This window comes from Manacus vitellinus, unplaced genomic scaffold (assembly GCF_001715985.3).
Source record: "Manacus vitellinus isolate BGI_N305 unplaced genomic scaffold, ASM171598v3 scaffold_3_pilon, whole genome shotgun sequence".
Lineage (NCBI taxonomy): Eukaryota > Metazoa > Chordata > Aves > Passeriformes > Pipridae > Manacus > Manacus vitellinus.
The window spans coordinates 40146912-40169715 of NW_021940535.1; the positions used below are offsets into that span (position 1 = coordinate 40146912).

The following is a 22804-nucleotide window of genomic DNA, read 5'->3' on the forward strand; positions in this document are numbered from 1 at the left end:
TTCTGCATAATAACTGTAAAGCACATTACACAGACCTGTCAAACTCAGAATATTGCTTGTGGTATTTTTTTAAATTTATTTAGCCCTTACTGTTCTTCTATTTCTGGTATACATATTTACAGTCTTTCAAACAGTTGGAAAACATGGAATAGTTAAGAGTTTTTGTGGCTGCTTTGTCTCATAAATCCCAGTTTTTCTTTACAATCCATTTTCTCTATTTTTACCACCTAAGGAGGTGATTGCTTTTCCAGTTTGGATCTGCAAGGTGATGCTATTATCTCTGATAGACTTTCCTTTTGAAATTATTCCTTCTGTTTGAATAGCCTTGATAGTTAATGTCTGCTCACAAGCTGAGCAAAATTCAGGCGTTGATAGCAAAGCTCTTCATGTCATACATTTCATAAAGGTACTTGGGTAGTCTGTTTTCATAAATCAGTTTAGGAACTGCTACTGTTTCACCCCCCTCAACTATACAGTTGTGTTGGTTTCAACAGAGTAATCTTACACTGATCTTGCTCTATCTTTCTAGAACCGTGACCTTTTCCTGTACTACTCAGAATTTTTTTTAATATATGTCTATTAATCTAAAAGCCAGAAAGAACACACTTTCACTCTGATGATAATTTTAAAAGGTGACTTTTCCTCATAGACATATAAGTAGGTTTGAATTTACATTAAGATTCCAAGTGTACTTAAATAAATCAAGTTAAGTCTTAAGTTTACTTCAGCAGATACTGTCTGGCTTGCCATGGTCTGTTTCACAGGAGTCTCTTTCTGAAACAGAGAATTTCTGGAGGTTCAGGTGAGCAGTAGTTAGTGATCTACACCAACTTGATATCAGCAAATGCCAGACAGGCTGCATGATTTATTTTTTGTCTTCATGGAGCCCTGGAACCCATTTTTTTCTTTGCTCCCTCCCTCTCAAAATTGTTAGCTTGGTTTTGCAGAGTGGGGAATAAATTTTGAATCTGATCCTCTCTTGTACATACTTTAAATTGACTGAGATATGAAAAGCATTGGGCAAAAACAAGTATCTTGAATGTCATTTACTGTAACTTAGACATTAGTGTATCCCCAAACTTTTCATCCAGTTATAGTTCAGGAATTCACAGATGAAAAGTCTGTATCTCACTGCTGGTGTCTCAGTATCTTGTACTGAATGTGCTCTACAAAGGAAAAGCAAGAAGCTACTGGTGACTCTTTTTTTAGTCATTCATGAGTTGAGAACTGACAGAACAGTTAATGGGGGGGAGTAGCAGACTGATAAATATGCTTTCGATTTTCTTTTCCATTTCTGGTAGAGATGTTATAATGTGGTTGTGATGTAGTTCTGCTCTTGGCACTGTGTAATGTATTTTCAAGTAGGAAACTCTTAAATTTTTAAGTGAAAATTTTTATTCGGATAATGGACACCTCTTCCAAAGTTGAAAATGAACTTGGTTCTCAGCTGGAAGATATGGTCAAAAGCAATATTGAGTTGAACTGTTTTACCTAATAAACTTGCAGTATTTTGACAGGTCAGATGATCTAAATTTGCTTCTGTTACGTCTATTAAGTACTCTTTCTGTTTTAGGAAAAAAGCTCTCTATCACAGCTGTGGAACTAGAGATGATTTCAAAAAAACCCCACCTCATGAAGAGAATAAGAATTCTATCAACAAAAGACCTTGTATAATAAAAAGCCCCACCAGTGTTGTAATTTTTAATCTCCCTGGTTTTCTCTGGTTCTTAACGCTTGCTCTTTACTGTGGAGGAAATCTAATGAAGTTTTGAACTTTGCAGGTTGCTACTCCAGGTGTTAAACAAGGACCAGCTTCCCAGGCAGCACCTCAGCAGCCAGTAATAGCTGACAAGCAGGCAGGTCATGAACCCGCCTCTCCACGAAGTCTTCAGCGTTCAAGGTACATTGAAACACTTCTGTTCTGTCCTCATTTTTTTCCTCTGGATCAATGTGTGTTGTATATATTGCAGTCAGTGGACTCTTCTTTGGCCTGTTTATTGTACATACCATTTAATGCTGTTGCTACTGTGAGAATGCAGCTAAATATCTTTGTTACAAATAATGTGGTAGATTCTCCATTTTAGGATAACCACAAGAGTTCCATTCATAGAAGCAAAATAGAATTCATATTTGTGCCCTGTCACCCTGGAGTCAGAGGATTTGTTGAGTGATTCCTTGTATTGTGATTTCTGAGTTTGGAGGTTTTGTCTCTCTGTGCAGCTATGGAATTAAATGCTGTAATTCTGATTTTCTTAGCATTAGATGTTTGTGGTGGCTTGCTGTAGTGTAATTTGATTTTTAAATTAATATGAATTTTTATCAGGCGATTTTACTGCTTTAGTGAAAAACATTTAAAATTAAATAAGTTCCACAAATGCTTTTCCTTGACCAGACTTTGTTGTCAACATTGCAACATATTCAGATGTTGCAGGATACGAATGTTTAACCATTGGTTTACAAGAATCTGGGTTTAGAATCTGTATCTTGTTTGAAAGCTTTTTTTTGGGAAGGTGGGCCCTTTGTAGTGTTGGATGCTGTGCATTTTATGATATTGGTTCCAGGGGCTTTAATCAAAGATCTGTCATAAGATCCTTTTGTGATGGAAGTTACAGTCTAGAACTGTGGCACGAGGAAGTTGCAGGTTGACTTTTTTTAGAAGTTCTGTAAATCTACAAGGTGTTGCACTTAAAAGCTGCATTTTAAGAGTGGTTGAATAAGATGTGGGGTGTGGTATTAAAAAGCAAACAAACAAACATCACTCTTTCATTGTCAGCATACCTGAAGCTACACAGTGGTGCTTTCCAGATCATAAAATAGCGAGGTCCTTTTGTCTGCCCTTCTGGGACTAATAACAAAGGGGACCTTTGTCTGTGTATCATCAATGCACTAACTTATTGTTAGATTTTCAAATCATTGTTGGTTTTGGCTGTTTAGTGGGGAGAAGGGATCTGGTTTGTGTTTTGGGATTTTTGAGCTGCTGGGTTTTTGATTGCTTGGCAGTTGTGTCCCAGTAACTGGCTTTACTGGAGACCCTGTGATATTGATGAGTTTGAGGATGGAAGCAAGTCAGAATTTTTTGAGGTTTTAGTGTTGGCCGCTTTACAGACACTTGATTCCAATCTTTGTCAGGTTACAAACCTACAACTCATTTATCTCTTTGAGGAGAATAAAGACAGTGTGTACCAGCTCCAGTCTGTAGTAATTAAGGATGGAATTATGGATGTTTAAATCTTTCCAAATTACAGTACCAAAAGTAAAATTATACTTTGTAGCACTCTAAACCTTTTTATGAGGAGTGGTGAGGTTTAGGGGCACAGCTCTCAGTCACAGACCCTTTTGTTCTTTGCATGTCATCCTTTCCCCATAGGAAATTGTCCTAAGAAAGATAGTCTTATCCTTGGAAGCATTCACCATGGCCTGCAGTCTGTGTGAGTTGATATTGGTGGCCATTTGGCCTGCTAATCTGTAGCCCACCCTCCTGAGTACAGGACTTTCTACTCTGGCATAACCCTTACCACAGTGAGTTCCCTTTAGGGATCTGCTGGCCCTTTCCAAACCATTGCTCCATTTGGCACCAGCATTTTGGTGGAGAGAGCTGAGTTTGTCCCAGCAGCTGCACTGCTGCAGCAGGGGGGTCTTGCAGGTAGAACCATCCCAGAGTTGAGGGGGAGGCAGCGCGGGAGGCAGTGCAGGCCAGTGTGAGATACTGTGACAGTGTGAGTATTGTATCCTGTATCAAATCAATACACCTTTTGACTGGTATATTGTGCATCATGAGTTCATATGTTTCAGTTTGCTTTGGAAGTGCCTCATTTGCAAAAAGTGGAAGATGAGGGAACTGGATGACTTGGAAAAACCTGTGCAACTTGTATTTTCTTCTGTTGAGTGCAGTGGAGTTGAATAAAAGTGGACCAGCTCAGGTGTAGATTTACTTTCTGCAAAAGATTTCCTGTGTCCAGGCAGTATTTCTGAATTGATAGAGAACAGATTATTCCTTTGGAGGTGAAAGCAGTCAGTTGGATTCAGGACTACTCTTGGGGGCTAATGTCTTTTACTTGTATAGGAGTAAACAACAGCTTGGCAACCTGAACTGTGCACAGATGGTCCAAAATCTTTTCAGCTCTGTGAATTAAGGTTGCATTTTTCTGCACATTAAATACAGATTAATTGTGCAGAAGTTAATCACAAGTACATTGCCCTTTGCTCTTACTATTATTAAAATTTTGAAGTGAATGTAGATAAAATTATTTTTAACTTGTTGGGGAGGAAACACTGTCTAAAAAATAACCTAGTAGCTATTGCTGACTTTAAAGTTGTGAACATTTCAGCCATGTAAGTTAGGAAGTTAACACAATGCAGGCATACAGCGAGTCTGTCTGTTAGAGATTATTCCAAAGACATGCCATGAATTATGGCTGCTTTAAAAATGAAACTGTTTCTATAATTAATAGTTTCATCAGGTTGGTAGTTTCTTTTTGTTTCCAAAAAGGACTGGGAACATTTTTCCTTTGTCTTGGAAAAGTGCTGGAGGGAGAACATGTTTGATTCCATCTTTTTTAGGTTGTAAGATATTGTAGTTTGTAGAAATGTATTTCAGAACCATCCTGTCCTCATGCCCTTGTACACAACAGAGTAATCTTACACTGCCTCTCTGGGGGCATTCCATTATCTGTGGTATAGTCAGTCTTTAACTAAGCTAAGGCAGGTATTTGCCTTTAGTGAAGCATTCAAAAATACAGTGGTAGTTTGGAACTACCATTGCTGCATTCGTAGCTCCCCCTGCTGCTAACACAGCAGTGCTAGGATATCTTGTGACAGTATGTTTTAGTCATAATTAAGACACAGCTGTATTTTTGAGAAACACACAGATTTTATTAATTTTTCTGAAGCATTTTTGATGTGTTAGGTTGATTTTTTTGTTTTTACTGATGAAGTAGGAGTAAGAGAAGCCAGGCTGATAAATGGAGGCAAATCATAGGGGGAACTTTAATTCTATTAGAACTAAGGAGTAAATAAGCATTGAAGGTTATTCCTCAATTCTACTTAATTAATAAAGGTAGCCTTTCTCTGCACCATCACCATGTTGATGCTGTATGAATACACAGAAACCTAGAATAATTTAGATTGGACGGGACTTCTAGTTATGATCTACTTAAGTCTCAACTTAGAGTAAGACTTGCAAGTTTGAATTGCTAATGTCTCCAAGCATCTTCTTCTAATGTTTGACTACCCTTATGGTGATTTTTTTTCCCTCATGCCTAATTAGAATTTCCCTTGCTGCAGCTTGTGTCTCTGCCTCTTGTCCTGTCACTGTGCATCTCTGAAAAGAACCTGACTGACTACTCTCCCCACAAGTAGTAAAAATCTGTAAGAAGATCCGTCAACCCCCTTCCCCTCAGCCTTCTCTTTTCCAGACTGAATAAACTTTCAGCTTCTCCTGATACAGCATGTGCTTCAGCCCTTAGTCACCTGTGTGGTCCTCTGCCAGATTCCTCTGGTGTGGCAGTTCAATTCTTGTCTGGTTTTGGGCTCCCTGCTATGTAGTGCTCCAGATACTGTGAATCTCCTAAGCTCTGAAGAGAGGGGAGGAATTGCTTTTTTCAGCTGAACTCTTGCTAATACAGCCCAGCATGTGCTTGGCCTGACTCACCTTTAATTTGTCAACCAGGATCCTCAGGTCCTTTTCTGCCCACTTGGCCTGTGCTGTTCCGTGGGTTGTTCTAGTATTGTTGCACAGGTTTATTCCACCCTCCGTGCAGGACTCTGCATTTGCCTTTTTTGAACTTGGTTCCTGTCTGCCCATTTAGGTACTTCTGAATAACAGCCTACCCTCCAGCAGACTGACTGCTCCCCCCAAGCAGGTGTCATGTGCAGCCTCACTGAAGGTGCACTGTGTGCCACTGTCTGGGGTTTTAATAAAATGTTAAACACTCTTGGTCCCAGTGTTGATCAGTCACTCCTATGATTGGTCTTCATACTGCTGACTGCAGCCTTTGAGCCCAGCAGCTCCTCCAGTTTTTCTCCACCATACACTTGAAAGGTGGGTTGGATAAGCGAACAGCTTGGCAGGTGGTGGCACAGGCCCTTCTGAAGTCAAGGAAACAATGCCACTGCTTTGCTCTTGTCCTCTGAGCCAGTCATCTCGTCATAGGAGGCAGTGAGGTCGGTCAGGCATAATACCTCCTTGGTAACTCTATGATGGCTTTTTTTTTATGCCTTTTAGTCTTTCATGTAGCTGGAACCCCTTCCAGGAAGACTTGCTCCATAACTTTCCCAGAGGTTAGTTGGCCTTCAGTTCCCCAGGTTGTCATCCTTGTGCTTCTAAAAGATGGCTTTAACATTTGGAACCTTGCCTGTTCCCCATGCTGCTTCAAGGTGATGCAGCACCTGAGTTATACTGGCCAGCTCCCTGACTGCTCTTGGGTGCCTACTGCCTGGTTCACGGACATGTGTCCTCTTGGCTTAACTGCTCCTGGACTTTGTCCTCTGCTGTAGGTAATACTCTGTTTTCACCGACTGCTGATGTGCTTGGACCTGTGGGAGGTCTCAGGGTAGACCATACCCATAAAAACACAGCAGAAAAAAAAACGTTGCACTGTCCTAGCCTTTTTCATGTCCTTCTTCTCTAGATCCCCTTGCCTTGTAGAGGGGCAAACCAGCTTGTTCCTTAACTTTTCATTTGCCCTTGATGTACAGCCCTTGTTGCCCTTGACCCTCTCGGCTACTTTCAATTACAGCTTAAAAATCTGAATGCCATTTTTTCCTAATCAACTGAACATTTCTACAATTAAGTGTTTGCAGTGTAAGTGGCATTGAAAGAAGTTGAGCCAATTACTGAAGAGAACACGGAACACTTTTTTCCCCCAGTTACTTTAAAGGGATGTAACTTTTGCAACTTCTGATGCCTAAAATGAAGGGAAATTTAATAAAGTGCCTACCAAAATTTTTCTGCATGATATTTTTTTCATATTCTAAACTTTTTAAACAAGTTTGGGGATGATGAAAGGAATGAGGTTAAAGTCTTTGATGCTGCAGACCAGTGTGCTGTACCTAATTGCATAGAATCATAGAATGGTTGGGGTTGTAAAGGACCTTAAAGATCATCTAGTTCCACTGACCCTGCCATAGGCAGGAACACTTTCACTAGATCAGGTTATGCAGAGCCCCATCCAACCTGGCCTTGAACACTTCCAGGGATGGAGCATCCACAGCTTCTCTGGGCAGCCTGTTCCAGTGCCTCACCACCCTTCCAAGTGGAGAATTTCTTCCTAATATGTAATGTATATCCATCCTCCTTCAGCCTAAGGTCATCCCCCGTGTCCTTTCACTACCTGTCCTTGTGAGAAGTCCCTCTCCAGGTTTCTTGCAGGCCCCCTTTAGGTACAGGAAGGTGCTTCAAGGTCTCCTTGGAGCCTTCTTTTCTCCAGGCTGAACAGCCCCAACTCCCTCAGCCTGTCTTCACAGGAGAAGTGCTCCAGCCCTCTGATCAACTTAGTGGCTTCTCTAGCCTCGTTCCAACAGGTCTATATCAGAGCCAATTTGTTGGCTGTTTGTAATTCTTAGTACTGTAATTCTTTGCAAGTGTAAGTTGATTAGGATAAATGTCTGGGCATTGGACTACAAAGTTGCATTTTGTTAGGATGTTTTCAGTCCTGAAGGGAACAGGTTAGGTGCTGAATCAGGAGGCACTTAAAATTTGGTTTTCCTTCATAATACTTTATTACTTGTTGCCTGCAAGTGATAGAAAGTTTTAAGAAACAGACTGTAATTATGGCCTGTGTTGAAAGCTGCTGCCAGTGGGAAAGTTGTTAGGAGTAATGTCTAAGTACTTACACAATTAATACTAGTATTTCTCAGTATATGTAGGGGCAAAGAACATGTAACTGTGAGGTACCACCTTTGTTACCATGAGTATGTTCCAGTAAAGCAGTCAAGTTGGTGACTACAAACATACTGCTCCTGTGATACTTCTGTTCTCCTGAGTGCCTTAAGGGAGGATGTACAGTGTCACAAAACCGTCTAGGTATTTGTGTTTTGGCATTAGTAGTAGATGGTTACTCCTCAAATCCCATATGACTGTATTTTTAGATCAGGACATCAGGCTTTGTTCTTAATGATTATTGCAACACTATTAAAAAAACAGACAAACAAAGAACTCCAACCAAACAACAACAAGAAAAAACCCGACGCTGTTAAATTGTAGCACTTAAACTGTTCCCATAAACGTAGAAGGTTTGTAGAAAAGTGGCACAGGTTTGATCTACGAGAAGGATTTACTTGCGGTTTGAATGTTTTATGTATTTTTGTGTCTGGAAGCAATGAATTTCAGTGTTTATTTCTCTGTAGGGTCACAGATGTTTTTAAATGCTCACCTTTTTTTTGTTTGTTTTTCATTCTTTCTTGTAGTAGTCAAAGAAGTCCATCACCAGGTCCAAATCATACCTCTAGCAGTAGTGCATCAAACTCAACACCTGCACCGCAGAATCCATCTGTACGCCCCACCTGTTCATTGACACCCACGCTAGCAGCACACTTCAACGAAAACCTTATCAAGCATGTTCAAGGCTGGCCTGCAGACCACGCAGAAAAGCAGGTGAGTTCGCCTGTGCTTTGTTCCCTGTGAGAGTGCATAATGTGTAGCTTAAAAATTGCTTTTCTTACTCAGGTTGCTTTTTGTAGAAATTAAAAGTATTTAAAAAAAAAAAAAAGCCTGATGCTTGTCCTTAACCAGAAGAGAGGAGAAGGAAGAGAGATTAGGCTAGACCTGCTGGTTTTACATGTGATTGCCTTTCAGCAGTTGAGTATTTTCAGTCTTGCTTAAGGTTCCAGTGCTTTTGAATTTCAGCAGATTTTTTTTAATAATTATATTTTCATTACGTGGAAAATGTTATGAATTAGGTGACAGAGTTAAACTGTTTGAGACTACTCCACAGTTTTACTTACTGAGTTGTTAGCTCTACAAAGTGAAAAAGGTACTCTGCCTTGCTTGTTGTACCCAGTTTTTAAGATGATATGGAGAACTCAGACTGAATTTGGGCTATTTTTACTTAATGGGAAACCCAGTAGAATTGCCATCCATATTTTATAACTAACTGCATGAAACCTATCCTGTTGTTGTAATATAGGGAAACTGGATGCATGTCAGCTGCTTGGAATGTGTTACTCAAAGGAACTGTATTGGTTGTTGAACCTGGTTCAAGTCCTTTTACCAGCTGCCCTGTCTGGTGCAGTCTGTTCGGGATATTAATCTTACCTAGCCCAGTTTACTTTGGTCTTTTGAAGAGTGGTTGCATGCTGGCACAAGCCTACACTTCTAGGGAGACTTTTGGGTGATAACTTTCAAGATGACTCTTAAAAGCACAGTCTAGACTGATACCCCATTAGGTATCAGTTTAGGTATTCTTGTTTCTTTTCATTGATTTTTTTAAAATTTTAAGACGTTACCAACCTGCACTGAGTCAGACCACTGAGCCATTGCTGTGGAGTGTGTTTAAGGAAATGGTGCACCACAGGCATATATGATTTATATAGTGCTTAGGTTTTTGAGGGTTTTTTTTCTCTTATTGGTAATAAAGAGATAAAAAGTAACACTTGAGGCAATAATGGAGATATTTGATATAAAAGAAAAAGTGAATGAAAGTATAGGTGCACTACATAGTGAAGAAGGGGAGAGAGATCAAAGTGGAAAGACTAAAATATGTAATGCCTTGGTTTCTTCAGGTAGATGCCAGGTGCATAGTGTAATTTAAAATTAGGATATAAGAGCACATGCCAGAGTAAACTAAAAAATAAATAAGTAAATAAATTAGATGAGCCAGGACAGGTATGTGTTAAAGCAGCAGACTTGAAGAGATGTGCTGCGCAGTAATTAGTAGCTAAAACAATTCTTGAACCACTAGCAGTTATCTCAAACAACTCATAAAAAAAGCAGTTAATATGGAAAACTGAAAAACAATCCAGTAATTAGACTTGTGCAGTGAAGACATGTGAAGTGATATCCTACTGGAGGCCAGGGTACTCCTGGATGTTAACACAGTCCAGAAAAGCAAGCTTTAAATGTAGGGAATTAGAACACAAAGTGCTGCTTTGAACTGGAGAAATGCCAGAAGCTGATGAAGATCTGTGCTAAATAACACTATTTTTGGGAAGGAAAAAACAAGTATACAAGTACTTAAGCAGATGCTGTGGATGAATCCCAGTAGGCAGCTAAGCACCACACAGCCACTTGCTCGCTCTCCCCCAGTAGGATGTGGGGGACAACTGGAAAGGCAAAAGTGTGGAAACTCCCGAGTTGAGGTAAAGGCAGCTTGATGAGTAAAAGAGGGTGGGGAAAAGTGATGCAAAAGTAGTCACCACCAGCCAGCCCTCCAGTTTTACTGCTGAGCATGACATTGTATGGTATGGAATATCCCTGAGGTCAGTTTGGGTCAGCTGTTCCAGTTTTGTTCCCTCCCTGTCTCTTGTCCACACATAACCTGTTTGCTGTGTGGACAGGGGTCAGAGAGAGACAGTAAAACCCTTGATGCTGTGTAGGTTCTGCTCAGAAATAGCTAAAACATTGGTGTGTTACCAACACTGGTTTGGTCACAAATCCAAAACATGGCACCACATGGACTGCTATGAAGATTAACTCCATCCCAGCCAGACCCAGTACAGCAGAGAATAACATTGCTAAACAGTAATGCTGCAGGGAAGGCTGTATTTGAAATAATTTTTGCCATGTGCTGCTTGCAAGAAGTTCCCTTTCCGTATTGCAGTGTACTGCACAGGACCTCAGAGTAATTATACTGGTCTCCTTGGTGCTGTTGAGGAGTTCTCTGGAGTCATATCCAGTTCAGTGACAAGACTGCACAAATTGGGAATTGGTAATAGGTCATGCCCTCTAAATTTATACTTCTGCCTGTCTCCAGTTGACTAAACGGGGATATTGGAATAATGGAGTTTATCTGGAAGAAAACACCTGAAGAGGGTTGCAGAGGTTTTTTTTTCATGTATAAGGTAGCTGGAAAGTAGATGACATTCAGCTGCTTTTGTCACTATGGGTTAACTTAGATGGGAGATTTAAGTTTGCCATTGAAATAATGGACGGAGAGTTTGAATTGCTTGAACAAATTGCTTTGGAAACTGAGAGTCCTGTCACATACTGTCTTTCAAGATGGTCAGGTAAACATTTGGTAGGACCAAGAAAATCTAAACTATCCCTGCCTTAGCATAGGCCTGGGTTGGTTTCTTGGCATCTAGGGTTGTTAATTTATGATTCTAAACGGGCTTTTATAGAGAATTTAATGTACTGATTCAGCGCTCTCTTGAAATTAGAGTGCTTTGCTGTTCCAAGGCACACTCATCCAGCAATCCTCTGGCTACAGCCAGTTGTTTCCAATGCATGATTCAAAATCCTAACCTTTATGTGTAACCATTGCAGGCATCAAGATTACGTGAGGAAGCCCATAACATGGGAAGTGTCCATATGTCAGAAATTTGTACTGAATTAAAGAATTTAAGGTCTTTAGTTCGAGTATGTGAAATTCAAGCAACTTTGCGTGAGCAAAGGTAAGCGTGTGCTTTGTGTTTATCTTCAGTTTTCAGGATGGTATTAGAACTCACATTCTGGCATTGTTTCTCATGAGTTCTGTTTGCTGGTGACTTTGTAAATATGCTGGTACTTGCCACATTTGCAAGCTGTCTACAGTGTACATTCTACCTGTTCTCCACACAGACACCTCTTAGCCTCTAGTGGATGGAACCAGATATGCAACTTCTGTGTCTGTTTCCACTTGCAGAGAAAAGTATCTTTGCAGATACTATAGTGCATTACAAAAAACTGGCTAACTCAGTATTTCAGCATGCTTCTGGAATATCTGCCCGTACACGATGCACAGACCACATCGGTACACATCTGCACAGTTTATGCTGGTGTGAAACAGCGAGGGTTATATGAGACATCTAATAGGTCTAAAGCTGGAGCAGGTTTGAACAGGTGTAGTTTATGTCACAAACTAAGGAAAAGCTAATGCTTGCTTATAGCAAAGTAGACTTTGTTTGCTTCTTAAGTCAGTAATAGCAGGTGTCTCGTGTATCACTGAAGCGATACACAACCACGCTGGAAAGACTGTTGTGCAAGACTGAAAACTTTAGTTTTACAATACATGCTCAAACTTTTCACCAGTAGTCATGATCCTGAATCTGCTGTTGTACTCAGTTTCCTTTCTGAGTGATGTCATCCCAACTATTAGGTCACACTGCAGTTTGAACACAGTGATTCTGATTTAGTATTTGAAGCTGCCTTAATAGCACTGCATGATGTTTAAATAGCTACCTTTATCCTAGAAGCTCTTGCATTTTGGCAGTTAGTAAAGCAATCCTTTAGTCAGAAACAGGCTATAATATATTTGTAAATCTTTCCTGATAAAGAATTGAAAACATCCATTCTTTGTGAAGTTTTATTTTATAACTTCACTACATAAATCACAATTTTTATAGTATATTTAATGAACTGCTTGGTTTCTTACAGGGTTTATTTCTTAAGGTGTCACTTCCATTTCTGAGTGAGCATTTGATCTGAAATAACATGTCAAATGTCATTGTTCAGCTCAGTGAATAGCATCTTGTTTCTTGTACACTGTGTATCCTTAAGCTGTCAATGAATAACGATTATTATGACTTTGAATCTATGGTAACATGTATCTTTTATTTTTGCTGCAATCCCAAAGATGTGGAATACGTGGCATAAGTAACAAATTGATGGGGGAAGGCTCTCGCAAAGGATGGGATTATTAAAGGCAATACATTTGAATGATGATATTATTTCTGTACTTTTGCACAGAACAGAACTATTTAATTTCTCCTGAGAAGGAATTTCATCTCTAGGCAAAGCAAATACGTTGTTTTAACCATAACTGGCAGCATGTGAAAAGGCTCTTTTAGTTGATTGCTATATTTTTCATGCCCATACCTTTTAAGTTAAACGGCTTTTTTCAGTGTGTCTATTGTAATAATTTTTCACCTACTTTTTGGTAGAAAATTCATCTTTACTGAACTGGGCACATATTTGGAAAGTGTTCTACAAAAGTCTCTTGAATTGGATGCTTTTTCGTAATTGATTAAAGTTGCTTTGGACTTTATAGAGTATTTATATGCAACTTAAAAGACATAATGAAATAGAGCAACCTAATTTTTGGAACTAAGGTTTTAAACACACTAGGTCTCTGTGCATCTGCATACAATGTTTGGAAGTTATTGAAGAGGTTGGGAATTAACTTAATATCTGAATTTTATTAGTGGAGCTAAAGAACTTGATATCTTTCACTGAGATTGTAGAAGTACTTGTGTAGATGTTATTTAATATATCTGTATAATGGAAATGTTTATACTAATTTATTTCTTTTCTCTTACAGGATACTATTTTTGAGGCAACAAATTAAAGAACTTGAAAAGCTAAAGAATCAGAATTCCTTCATGGTGTGAAAAGTTGTAAACAATTGCACATGGTTTTGAGTACAGGAACTATTAAACTGATGCCCAGTCTTAACACTTTTGAGCTGCATTTGAGTAGACTTTGGACCGTTGAGCTGGGCAGAAAAAAAAAGTTGACATGGGGAAGGGGACAGGAGGGAGTCAAATTCAGGGGAAAGATACAAGAATGATTTGTAAAACCCTTGAAATGTAGATTTCTTGTAGATGTATTCTTCACGTTGTAAATATATTTTGTAGAGTGAAGCCATGGGAAGCCATGTGTATCAGAGCTTAGACATCCAAAACTAATCAATGCTGAGGTGGCTAAATACCTAGCCTCTTACATGTAAACCTGTCTGCAAAATTAGCTTTCTTTATTTTTTTTCTTTTTTTTTCTTTTTTTTTTTTTTTTAGTTAATTTATCGTTCAAAGATCTTTCATTTCCTAAAATTCAATGCAAGCGCCAGGCGATCTGTGTCTAAGGCTGCAACAGTTTGGGCAATGTACAAATTACCACGAAACAACTGTTTCCACACTTGCACCGAGTCAAGAGCAGTGCTTCTCCATTTCTGTTTTACAGAGAAATGTTTTTCATCTTCTGTGTTCCATTTCCCCATGAAATCCTAAATCTGATTTTACCAGCTTTTTAATGCTTCTAATTTTCTCTTTTCTTAAGGCACTGTTGCTATGGCACTTTTTCTATAATCTTTTCATTCCTGTGTACAGTAGCTTAAAATTGCAGTGATTGAGCATAACCCACTTGTTTGTATAAATTATTGAAACGTATTTCCATTTGCACCCTGTAAGAATGGACTTATAGTACTGCTGGGCATGTGTGCTGAAAGTACATTACTTGCTCAAATATAAGGAAATAGCCCAATGAACATGTTAACATGGTTGTGGGAGGGGAAAGAGGAAAAAAAAAGCTAGTCAGATGTGAATTGTATCTGTTGTAATAAACATGTTAAAGCAAAGAAACACTGGTTTTCATTTCCTTTGGTCAACACATTAAAATTTGGTCTGTTTGGGGACTCTTTATTAGAACTGTTCTTGTTGAACATTTTTGTACTTAAATAATTCCTCAAGGGAGGTTTTGTTTAAAACTTGTAAACAGGAAAATGTGTATAAAATATTTAATGAAATATAAAATTCAACAAGAATGATTTAAGACACCTCCCCGAAAGTTGTCATATGTTAACTCCTGGTTTACCTGTCTTGATATTATGACATTTCATTTCGAAGGATGTTTGTGTTGTAGCTAACTGTTTAAGTCTGGTGCTGACTGCTGTTCTTAACCATCACAAAACGCTGAATTTGTGTAATTGGAGCAACCCACCGTTTGAAAATGGTGGCAAAGCTCAGCTTTGTATATTGTTTCCTAAAGTATATTAAAAATAAAAAAGAAACTATTGCTACTACAAAATAAATGTGACTTTTTCTTTGCTTAAAAACAACAGGAGTGATGGCAGTGCTAGTTTAATATTTGCAGAGGTGTATATGTCACAGCAGTCTGTTAAGTAGGAAAGATTGTAGGAGATATACTGAAAAAAAAGAATACTAAAGGTGTTGGCATGTGATGCTATGTGTTTTGTTCCTACAAATACTTTCAGCACCAGAAATGTCACTTGATTTTTGTGTTGAGTGAGCTTGGACTTATTTTTAAAAATGAGGTTTTCATCAGTGGAAGCTGAATGCTCTGACCTAACAGGACATTTCAAATGGAACAAGTTGAAATACCTAACTAAAAAAACAATGGGAAATCAGGATAGATGAACTTGTAATTGTTCTTCACTTTTTAACCCAGTATGTGCTGTTGTGTTTCATATCACGCAAATGTTTGATTTTTCTCAGAAAATGGGAGTAATCTTGAACATACATTGTATCTGCATTTTTAGAGACCCAGAGCTGAGTGAGAGAAGGCTTCCTGAGACTCGTATTTGCCTTACATCCTGTGTCATGTGGTGCTCATTATCTTGAGGTCGCCCAAGTGCAGGGAAATAGCATGTGCAGTGCGTGGAGGTACAAGGGATCTCTCCCCAGGGGTTGTCCTTAGTTCAGGTATTTTGCTGCTTAGTTTCTTGCTGAGACAAAGGTTGCTTCCGTCTTAATAGATATGCTGCATCTATTTAGTATATTTAAATATATTTAATTTATGTGAACTAAAAAGCTTTTTGTTTCCTTTTGATTCTTATATTGCCCTCTATAACATCCTGTATCAATGAGCCTCACAAGTTAATTTTACTTGTGGTTTCTGTAGTGACAAGCAGAAGCTGGCATTCTGTAGATTGCTTGGTGGGGGAAAAAGCACCAATTTTTCTCCTTCCTATCTTATATCTGAAGCTGGACAAGAAAGGAATAAGCAGGTACACTGAGACCTGTTACTAGATTACCAGCTTGTCATTAATTATCCATACTGAAACTGATACTGTCCTTCACATTGTTTAATGAAAGGGGCTTTATTGAATTGCTTTACACCTCTAAGTCAAATCAAGTGAAATTGCCCTGGATCAAACCTTTCCTAGGCAGGTGTTAAGAAGGTGTTTATTGGAGCAGTGGGATGTGTTTTCTATATTAATTACTTAATATAGGTGGTCGAGGAAAAGTGATGAGAAATTGATAAAAGAACTGTTGTTGCCTATGTTGCTCATTGTTTTCCTGTTGTGCATTTGCTAAACAACTATTTAGTGTAATAGAGAAGTGGTCTTTAGAATTACTGAAGAGATTGTCTGAGCCTGTACAATCATACTGCAAGCAGTGCCATTGGGGGCAATATTTTATCACATGTGGTGGTGTGGTCAAGGACTACAGCAGGAGAAGCTTAATACAATTATAAAACCTCATGACTGATCCAAGGGACTCCCATTTTGCCCTCGCCTTGATCCGAAGGTACTGTGGTCAACTGCTCAACCTGGGTCAACTGCAGCCTCCTTTTCAGACTTGTTTTATTAATTACATCTCCTTTGGTAGGAGCATCTTACCTTTTGATAGACGCTGGTGCTGTTTTTACTGTTGCAATTAAAAACACATTCAGAAAAAGTATCCTTTCCTTTTTGGAGCAGCTTCATTGCAGGAGTATCCCCAGAGATACATGAGAAAATACTGGGTAGTTGTGCCATGTGTCCTGTCACCTGTTTGTTCCAGTGTCACCTTGCCTGTGATGACAACCTGAGAACTTACCAAGGCAGAGTCCTTTGTTGCTGTGAGTTTTGCTGCAGTGGCCAATACTGTGTTCTCTGCTGCAGGGAAGGAGTGTTGTGCCCTGAGTGTCACTGTCACGTTGCTTCAGGGGACTTGGGAGTCTGCTGTGTGTAAGGGGCTGCCACTTACTCTAAATTATCACGACTACTGTATGTATAGTTAAATATCAAGTCTGTTCTTGGAATTTAGCTGGATATTTTGGTGAATGTGTCATCCTTACTGCTGTTCCTGGAAAAATATTCTGTCCTCACCAAAGCAATCTCATTTACAGATGTAAGACAATAGGCAATTCTGGATGTTTTAAAAATAATGCATTGACTTTTGAAAGTGCCATCTCATTGACACTAGCCCATCTTCTGCCTATCATTGCTCCTTAATGATATGTAGAGGTTTCTTCTGTGTTTTGGTTTCCTTACTTGTTTTATATTTTATCTTAAGAAGTAGAGCTTTTGATGTAGGAGGAATTTGTTTCTTTGCCTAGCCTAACTTTTTCTTTGGCAGTTGTTTTCCTGCACTCAGTCAGGCAAAAGCTTTCATTTGCAATTGAGATCCATATATATGTTGACTTCTTCTGCAAAAAATACTGTTTTCAGCTATGATGAAGTTTTGGATTCCAGTTACACATTGCTCTTTTTAGATATGTTCTTCTCTCTTCTATCTCTTCAGTCTCCTACTAGAACAGATGCTTGAAAAGATTCAGTCGTTTGTAGCTGTAGGCATCAGCTTTATTCTTCTAACCTCCCTGGATGCCTGTATTGCTCCTGCTGTAGTAGTTTGTCTGGAATTGTTCCTAGATGTTCTTTGGTACAGATTCCTGTATTTCCCAACTATGGCTTTTTGTTTGGAGAACCTGACTGAGGGAAAGGACTGATGTAGACTCTACCACTCAGGGCTCCAGATAGCTGAGAATCTGGAAGTCCCAAAGCACTTTTCCCTAATAAAGACACTAACCCACTTGGTCCAGGACTTTCTAGAGAATGAATTGTCTCCCATGGGAACTAGGAACATCCTGGCAACTCTTGTTGCATCCCAGACAGGTCCTTCTGGAGCTCCTGGGTTGTGTGCAGCTGTACTAGATGGATGCATATACCAGACTTCGCACAGCAGGTTTGCAAACATGGCCTGAAAAACATTATCTTTCCAGCAGTTACTCAGTATGTGTGACAGTATTTTGTTACCACCTGTTAGTCACACGTGCCAGAGAGCATTTGCCAAGGGATGCCATCTATACCTGCATGCAGCACCACGCTCAAAGATCAGTCTCTGTGCTCCAGTTTGAAATCTCAGAATTTGGGCTGTTAATATGGCAAAGCTCAGAATGATCTGTTAGGCTCATCTTCCCTTTCACTGTGTGCTACAAGAAAATTAATCATGGATAGTACTGTCACAGTCATCTGCACCAACAGCTAGGATGGTGCAAGTCACTTAAATTGATTCTCTCCCGAGTTTCTAAAGTTGGCACATGGAGGTCAGTTAGCATGTTGGCTCAGAGTTCTGAACACCCTGGACAGCTTCCTTCTGCCTGGCCAGGCAGATTTGCTGACAAGCTCTTACATACTTCTATGGGCAAAAGTCTGTGATTGGGTCTTTTTCCAGTGTAATTGTAGTGCTGTCAGAGTTTGACTGGGGTTCCTGTTCTTCTGCTGGATGCATCCTCATTAGCAGCAGAAAGCTTGTACTGGAAAAGTTATTTGGTAAAGTGATCAAAGCCCATGGCAGATGGTGCTACAGAAGGTGAATGTGTTGTCAGCAGGTCTGGACTACGTGATGGTGCCAAGGAGCTCTGATGTCCGTCAGTTCCACCCAAGTTCCTTTAGCTGCTGCTCTGCATCCTGGGAGTAAAGGCTTTTTCTTCCACATTTTGAAAGGTATATTAAACTCCTTGTTGGGGATTCAATTTCACAGTAAGTCTTCTATCTTTTTTTAAAGGGAAAAGCTATTAAACCACTGGCAGCACATCCCTGTCTTCACTTGCTTAATAAAAACTGCCTTTCTGCTTGCAATAACATTGCCAGTAGAACGTAGATAACTGAACCTCTTGATACCGCTTTGTTTTCAGGATAAAAATTCTCAGAGTTCACTTTGACCTAAGGTGGTATCTGAATTTCACTTAATTTAAAAAAGAGAATTTGTTGTATATTTTATTCTCATATCCCCTTACCCCTCTTCACCTGAACAATTAGGGACAGAGGTGTGGATGTGCACAGAATGCGATATATGTAAAACACAGTGATCAGACAAGATCTTTAAGGACTCTCTTTCGCTTCATAGGTGGTTTAATCAAAAGAATTACTCGGTGAGGGTGAGGCTTCACACAGTGGGAGAGCTTATCTGTCACCCAACTCCCTGCAAAAAGAACAGACTCTTCCTTACTGTTTCCCTGCTCCCAGTGAGGTAACTCCTGCTGAGTCCTTTTTGCCAGCCCTGAGGCAGTTCAGGGAGCAAAGCCTCAGCAGAAACCTGCCTGGTAAATGTGTCACTGACTTCAGAGGCTGAAGGAGGTCACACCAAGGGGCCAAGCACAGGCAGGGCTGGCACTTTTTGGCATTGAAGGGCAGGTCACAGTAACTCTTGGGTCAGCAGTAAGCTCAAATGGTAAAGACTGCCTGCTCTTAAAACTCTCGATACACGTGCAGAGAGAAGGGCTTGGGGGATGGAAATGGCTCCACGTTAGGCATGTTTTTCTGAGGTTTGGATGCATGTAGGCTTTCATCTGAAAATTTCATCTCTGTGAATTTGTACCGGCTGTGCATCTGAACAAAATCCTAACAACCAAGCTGCCCTATTAACTGCTGCATGAGTTTCAGGTAACCTTTACTGCATAAGTAAAGGTCTAACTGTCAAGCATGTTCTTAATATTTTTTAAACAAAGCACCCATCTCAAAGTAAACAGTGCATCTTTAATAGGTTTGGTATATGAAGGGAGAAGTGTCTCCAAGGAAATGCTATTCCTCTTCAACTACTACTCCCTGCTGAACTAGCGGTGAGCTGCTATTCCTGCCCTGGATGGTTTCTTCAGATACCAAACCTCTCTCAAGAATGAGGGAAAATCAGCTTGGCTGTCCTCATCTGCCATCTGACAGGTTTGGAGCATTTCCTGAGCTCCTTGGTTGTTCCGTGAGGATTTTGCAGGCTCCCCTGCAGGAGCCTTGTGAGCAAGCACATGCCCTTGCTGCGGGTGCTGAGCAGCCTGCCAGGCTGGGGAGCTCTCGTGGCTCAGGGGCCAGCTCAGGTGCTTGGCAGACCTCTGCCCTTGGGCCAGTACATGGAGAGACACAGGCTCTTTCTCCGTGTGTGTTTTCTCTCACGCTCCAGACAATCTGCCTCACTTCTGTGGCAGCTGAAACTGTTTGGTGCCTGCTTGGGCAGGGGGAACATGGTATCTGAGCTGGTCCAGTGCTGCCCTTGGCTCAGCAGAGACAGACTAGTGCATGGCCTCTGCTTCAGGTGGCACTTCTTTACTCAGCTGGAGGTTTTAGTGCTGTAGTAGCTGAGGAAACTCCATGGTGCAGGAATCTCTCTGGCGCACACAAAGGATCTGGCTCTGGAGGGTGAGAGCAAGAGAATTACCAAAACAAGGATTCAGAAAAGCATGTCAGTGTGTCAGTGCTCACCTCAACTGCATGAGCACTGCTATTATGGCCAACTCAGATTTAATTTTGACAATGCTAGGCCAGATCACTGTTCCTCTGGAAACTGGGTTCCTTTTGCTTAAAAATCAATGTCACCAATTTTGGGGCTCTGATATCTCACTAGAATAATCTTTGATGTAAGCCCCTAAATCTCTGTATTTTTCTCCTAGCTAACATGCATGGCTTTCTCTTTTAATATATTTGAACTTGTTGAATTCTCTAGTACCCAGTTTCAGTACTGATCATCCTTGATCAATATAAGATTAAGTGGAGTTTATATGTTGGGTGTAGTTTTCTGACTTTGTTTAATCTGAAATGTCAGAAATTGTTCCAAGATACTTGAGATTAGAGGTTTAATTTTGTATAGTTTATTGATCAGAAGGCAACATTCTGGTAGCTGGTTCACGGGAGTTTGCTACGTGCTTTTGCAGTTTCACATTTGTGACATTGGTACAGTGTAATGGTGACCTGAGCTCCACAAGAATCTACCTTTTGCAGTGGGGAGTGGGATTGATACATGTCATCCCCGGATAGTACTCAGTGAGAGACTTTGCTTCAGGCATGCTATTGATTGATTATTCAGCATTTTGTACTCTGAAACCAGGTTTTCCTTATCAAGCATTGACCCAAAAAGCTGCTACTGTTTTTAAATAAACTATTCATATTGCAAGATTACCCTGCTCACATCCAGTGTGCCCACTGGCATTAGATTTTGGCAGATCTAGTGTGAAAACATTGGGATGTGGAGAGGCTTAAGCCAACTTCAGGCTTGTGCAGCAGTACACAGTTTTAGTTGAGGACCTCCTAAAAGAAACCTTCCATTAACTTATTACATAGTTGCTTAAAAAAAATAAATCTCATGTCTCTAATGATGTTCTATTCTCTTGTGCTGCCTTGTTCAACTCCAGAGGGATTTGGATTATTACAAGAGTTTTCACAATGAAAATTTTGTTAAACACGTTTTTCCAGCAAGAATGGTGTACCAGGCTGATAAGTAGAAATATTAATATAACTTCATATCTTGTACCTCTTCATATTAGATTTTATAAGATTTTCTCTTTATAACTGGAGTGATTAATTCATTTATACAGAGTTATTCAAGAGAAAGTATTTCTACCTGGGAATCTAGCATAGCTGTGATGCTTTTGATGTGCTTTTTAAATGCTTTTTTTTTTTTTCCAAGCAAAGCATACGTAAATGAGAAGTGTCTTCATAAACAGTGTATCCTAAAAACCCTAAATTCAAAAAAAAATTGTGAGAATCTATTACTTTGCTTAGGGGAAGAAAAAGTTAAATATTAAATCAGATTTGCCTGTTCATTTTGTTACACACTTGAGTTCTGCACAGACTTCAAGTTTTCAGTGAAGTTGGACTCAATTTCATTAAATACCACATTTTCTGTGTGCTTTTCCATTTTGTGGAATTTTCTGGGATGAGTGACAGGACTTTCATGAACTATGGGAAATAGTTTTAACTGAATCTGCTTTTCAATATTAATCTAAAACTCAGAGATGAGGAATGCCTTTTAATCCATGCAGAAGTAGGCTGTAGTGGTATTAGAGATTTCCCTGAACTGAGAAACCAGCCTGATAATTTTGTCCATTTTGAACCATCCAGACCATTTTATTTGAAATGTTACTCTTCCTTTTTAATATTTGAGGTTTGTTTTATTTCTCAGCCCCACTTTTATGTCTCTTAAGTTCTTTACTACATCCTGTCATAGTGATCTTAATCTTTGGTCAGGGATCGTGTCCCTTCTTCATGCCTACACTGAAAGTGTCTTGCTGTGATATGCAATTTCTCTTCTTCCAGGTAGGATTTTATCATCCACTGCAGTCTAATGATCTTGGTGCTGAAGTTTTGTCTGTCATGGCCTCATCTTCCTCTGCCTAGTTTTGTTTTCCTGCTGCTCTTAACCTCCTTTGGTCAATGTCTTTCTCCTATTTAAGGGCAATTCCCTTATCCCTCCTCTGGTTAAATCTCCCATGGAGTTCTCAGTGGACAGCATGTATAGAAATGTAGAATCCTAAGGGCTGGAAAAGACTTCTAAGACCATTGAGTCCAGCTGTTAACCCAGCACTGCCACGTTCACGAGCAAACCATGTCCCCAGGTGCCCTGTCTACATGTCTTCTGAACACTTCCAGGGTTGGTGATTTCACCACTTTCCTGAGCAGCCTGTTCCAGTGCTTGACCACCCTTTTCGTGAAGAAATTTTTCCTAATATCCAAACTAAATGTCCCCTTGTGCCACTTCAGGTCGGTCACTTGCTACCTGTGAGAAGAGACCAACCTCCACCTTGCTACACCCTCCTGTCAGGCCATTCTAGACAGAGCAATAAGGTCTCCCCCAAGCCTCCTTTTCTCCAGACTAAACACCCCGAGCTCCCTCAGCTGCTCCTCATCAGACTTGTGCTCCAAACCCTTCACCAGCTCTGCTGCCCTTCTCTGGACACGCTCCAGCACCTCAGTGTCTTTCTTGAAGTGAGGGGCCCAGAACTGAACACAGGATTTGAGGTGCGGCC

At 40.0% G+C, this 22804-nt stretch overlaps 1 protein-coding gene across 1 annotated transcript in view; it reads left to right on the forward strand.

Annotated features, from left to right (window-relative positions):
* Positions 1-14861, forward strand: part of WAC (WW domain containing adaptor with coiled-coil) — a 55496-nt gene extending 40635 nt beyond the window's left edge. The window contains exons 9-12 of the mRNA XM_018075662.1: positions 1782-1900; positions 8407-8593; positions 11423-11550; positions 13395-14861. Coding sequence (XP_017931151.1) covers positions 1782-1900; positions 8407-8593; positions 11423-11550; positions 13395-13464 — 504 coding nt within the window. The 3' untranslated portion in view covers positions 13465-14861. The remainder of the gene's footprint in view (positions 1-1781; positions 1901-8406; positions 8594-11422; positions 11551-13394) is intronic.
* The last annotated feature ends 7943 nt before the right edge of the window (positions 14862-22804 follow it).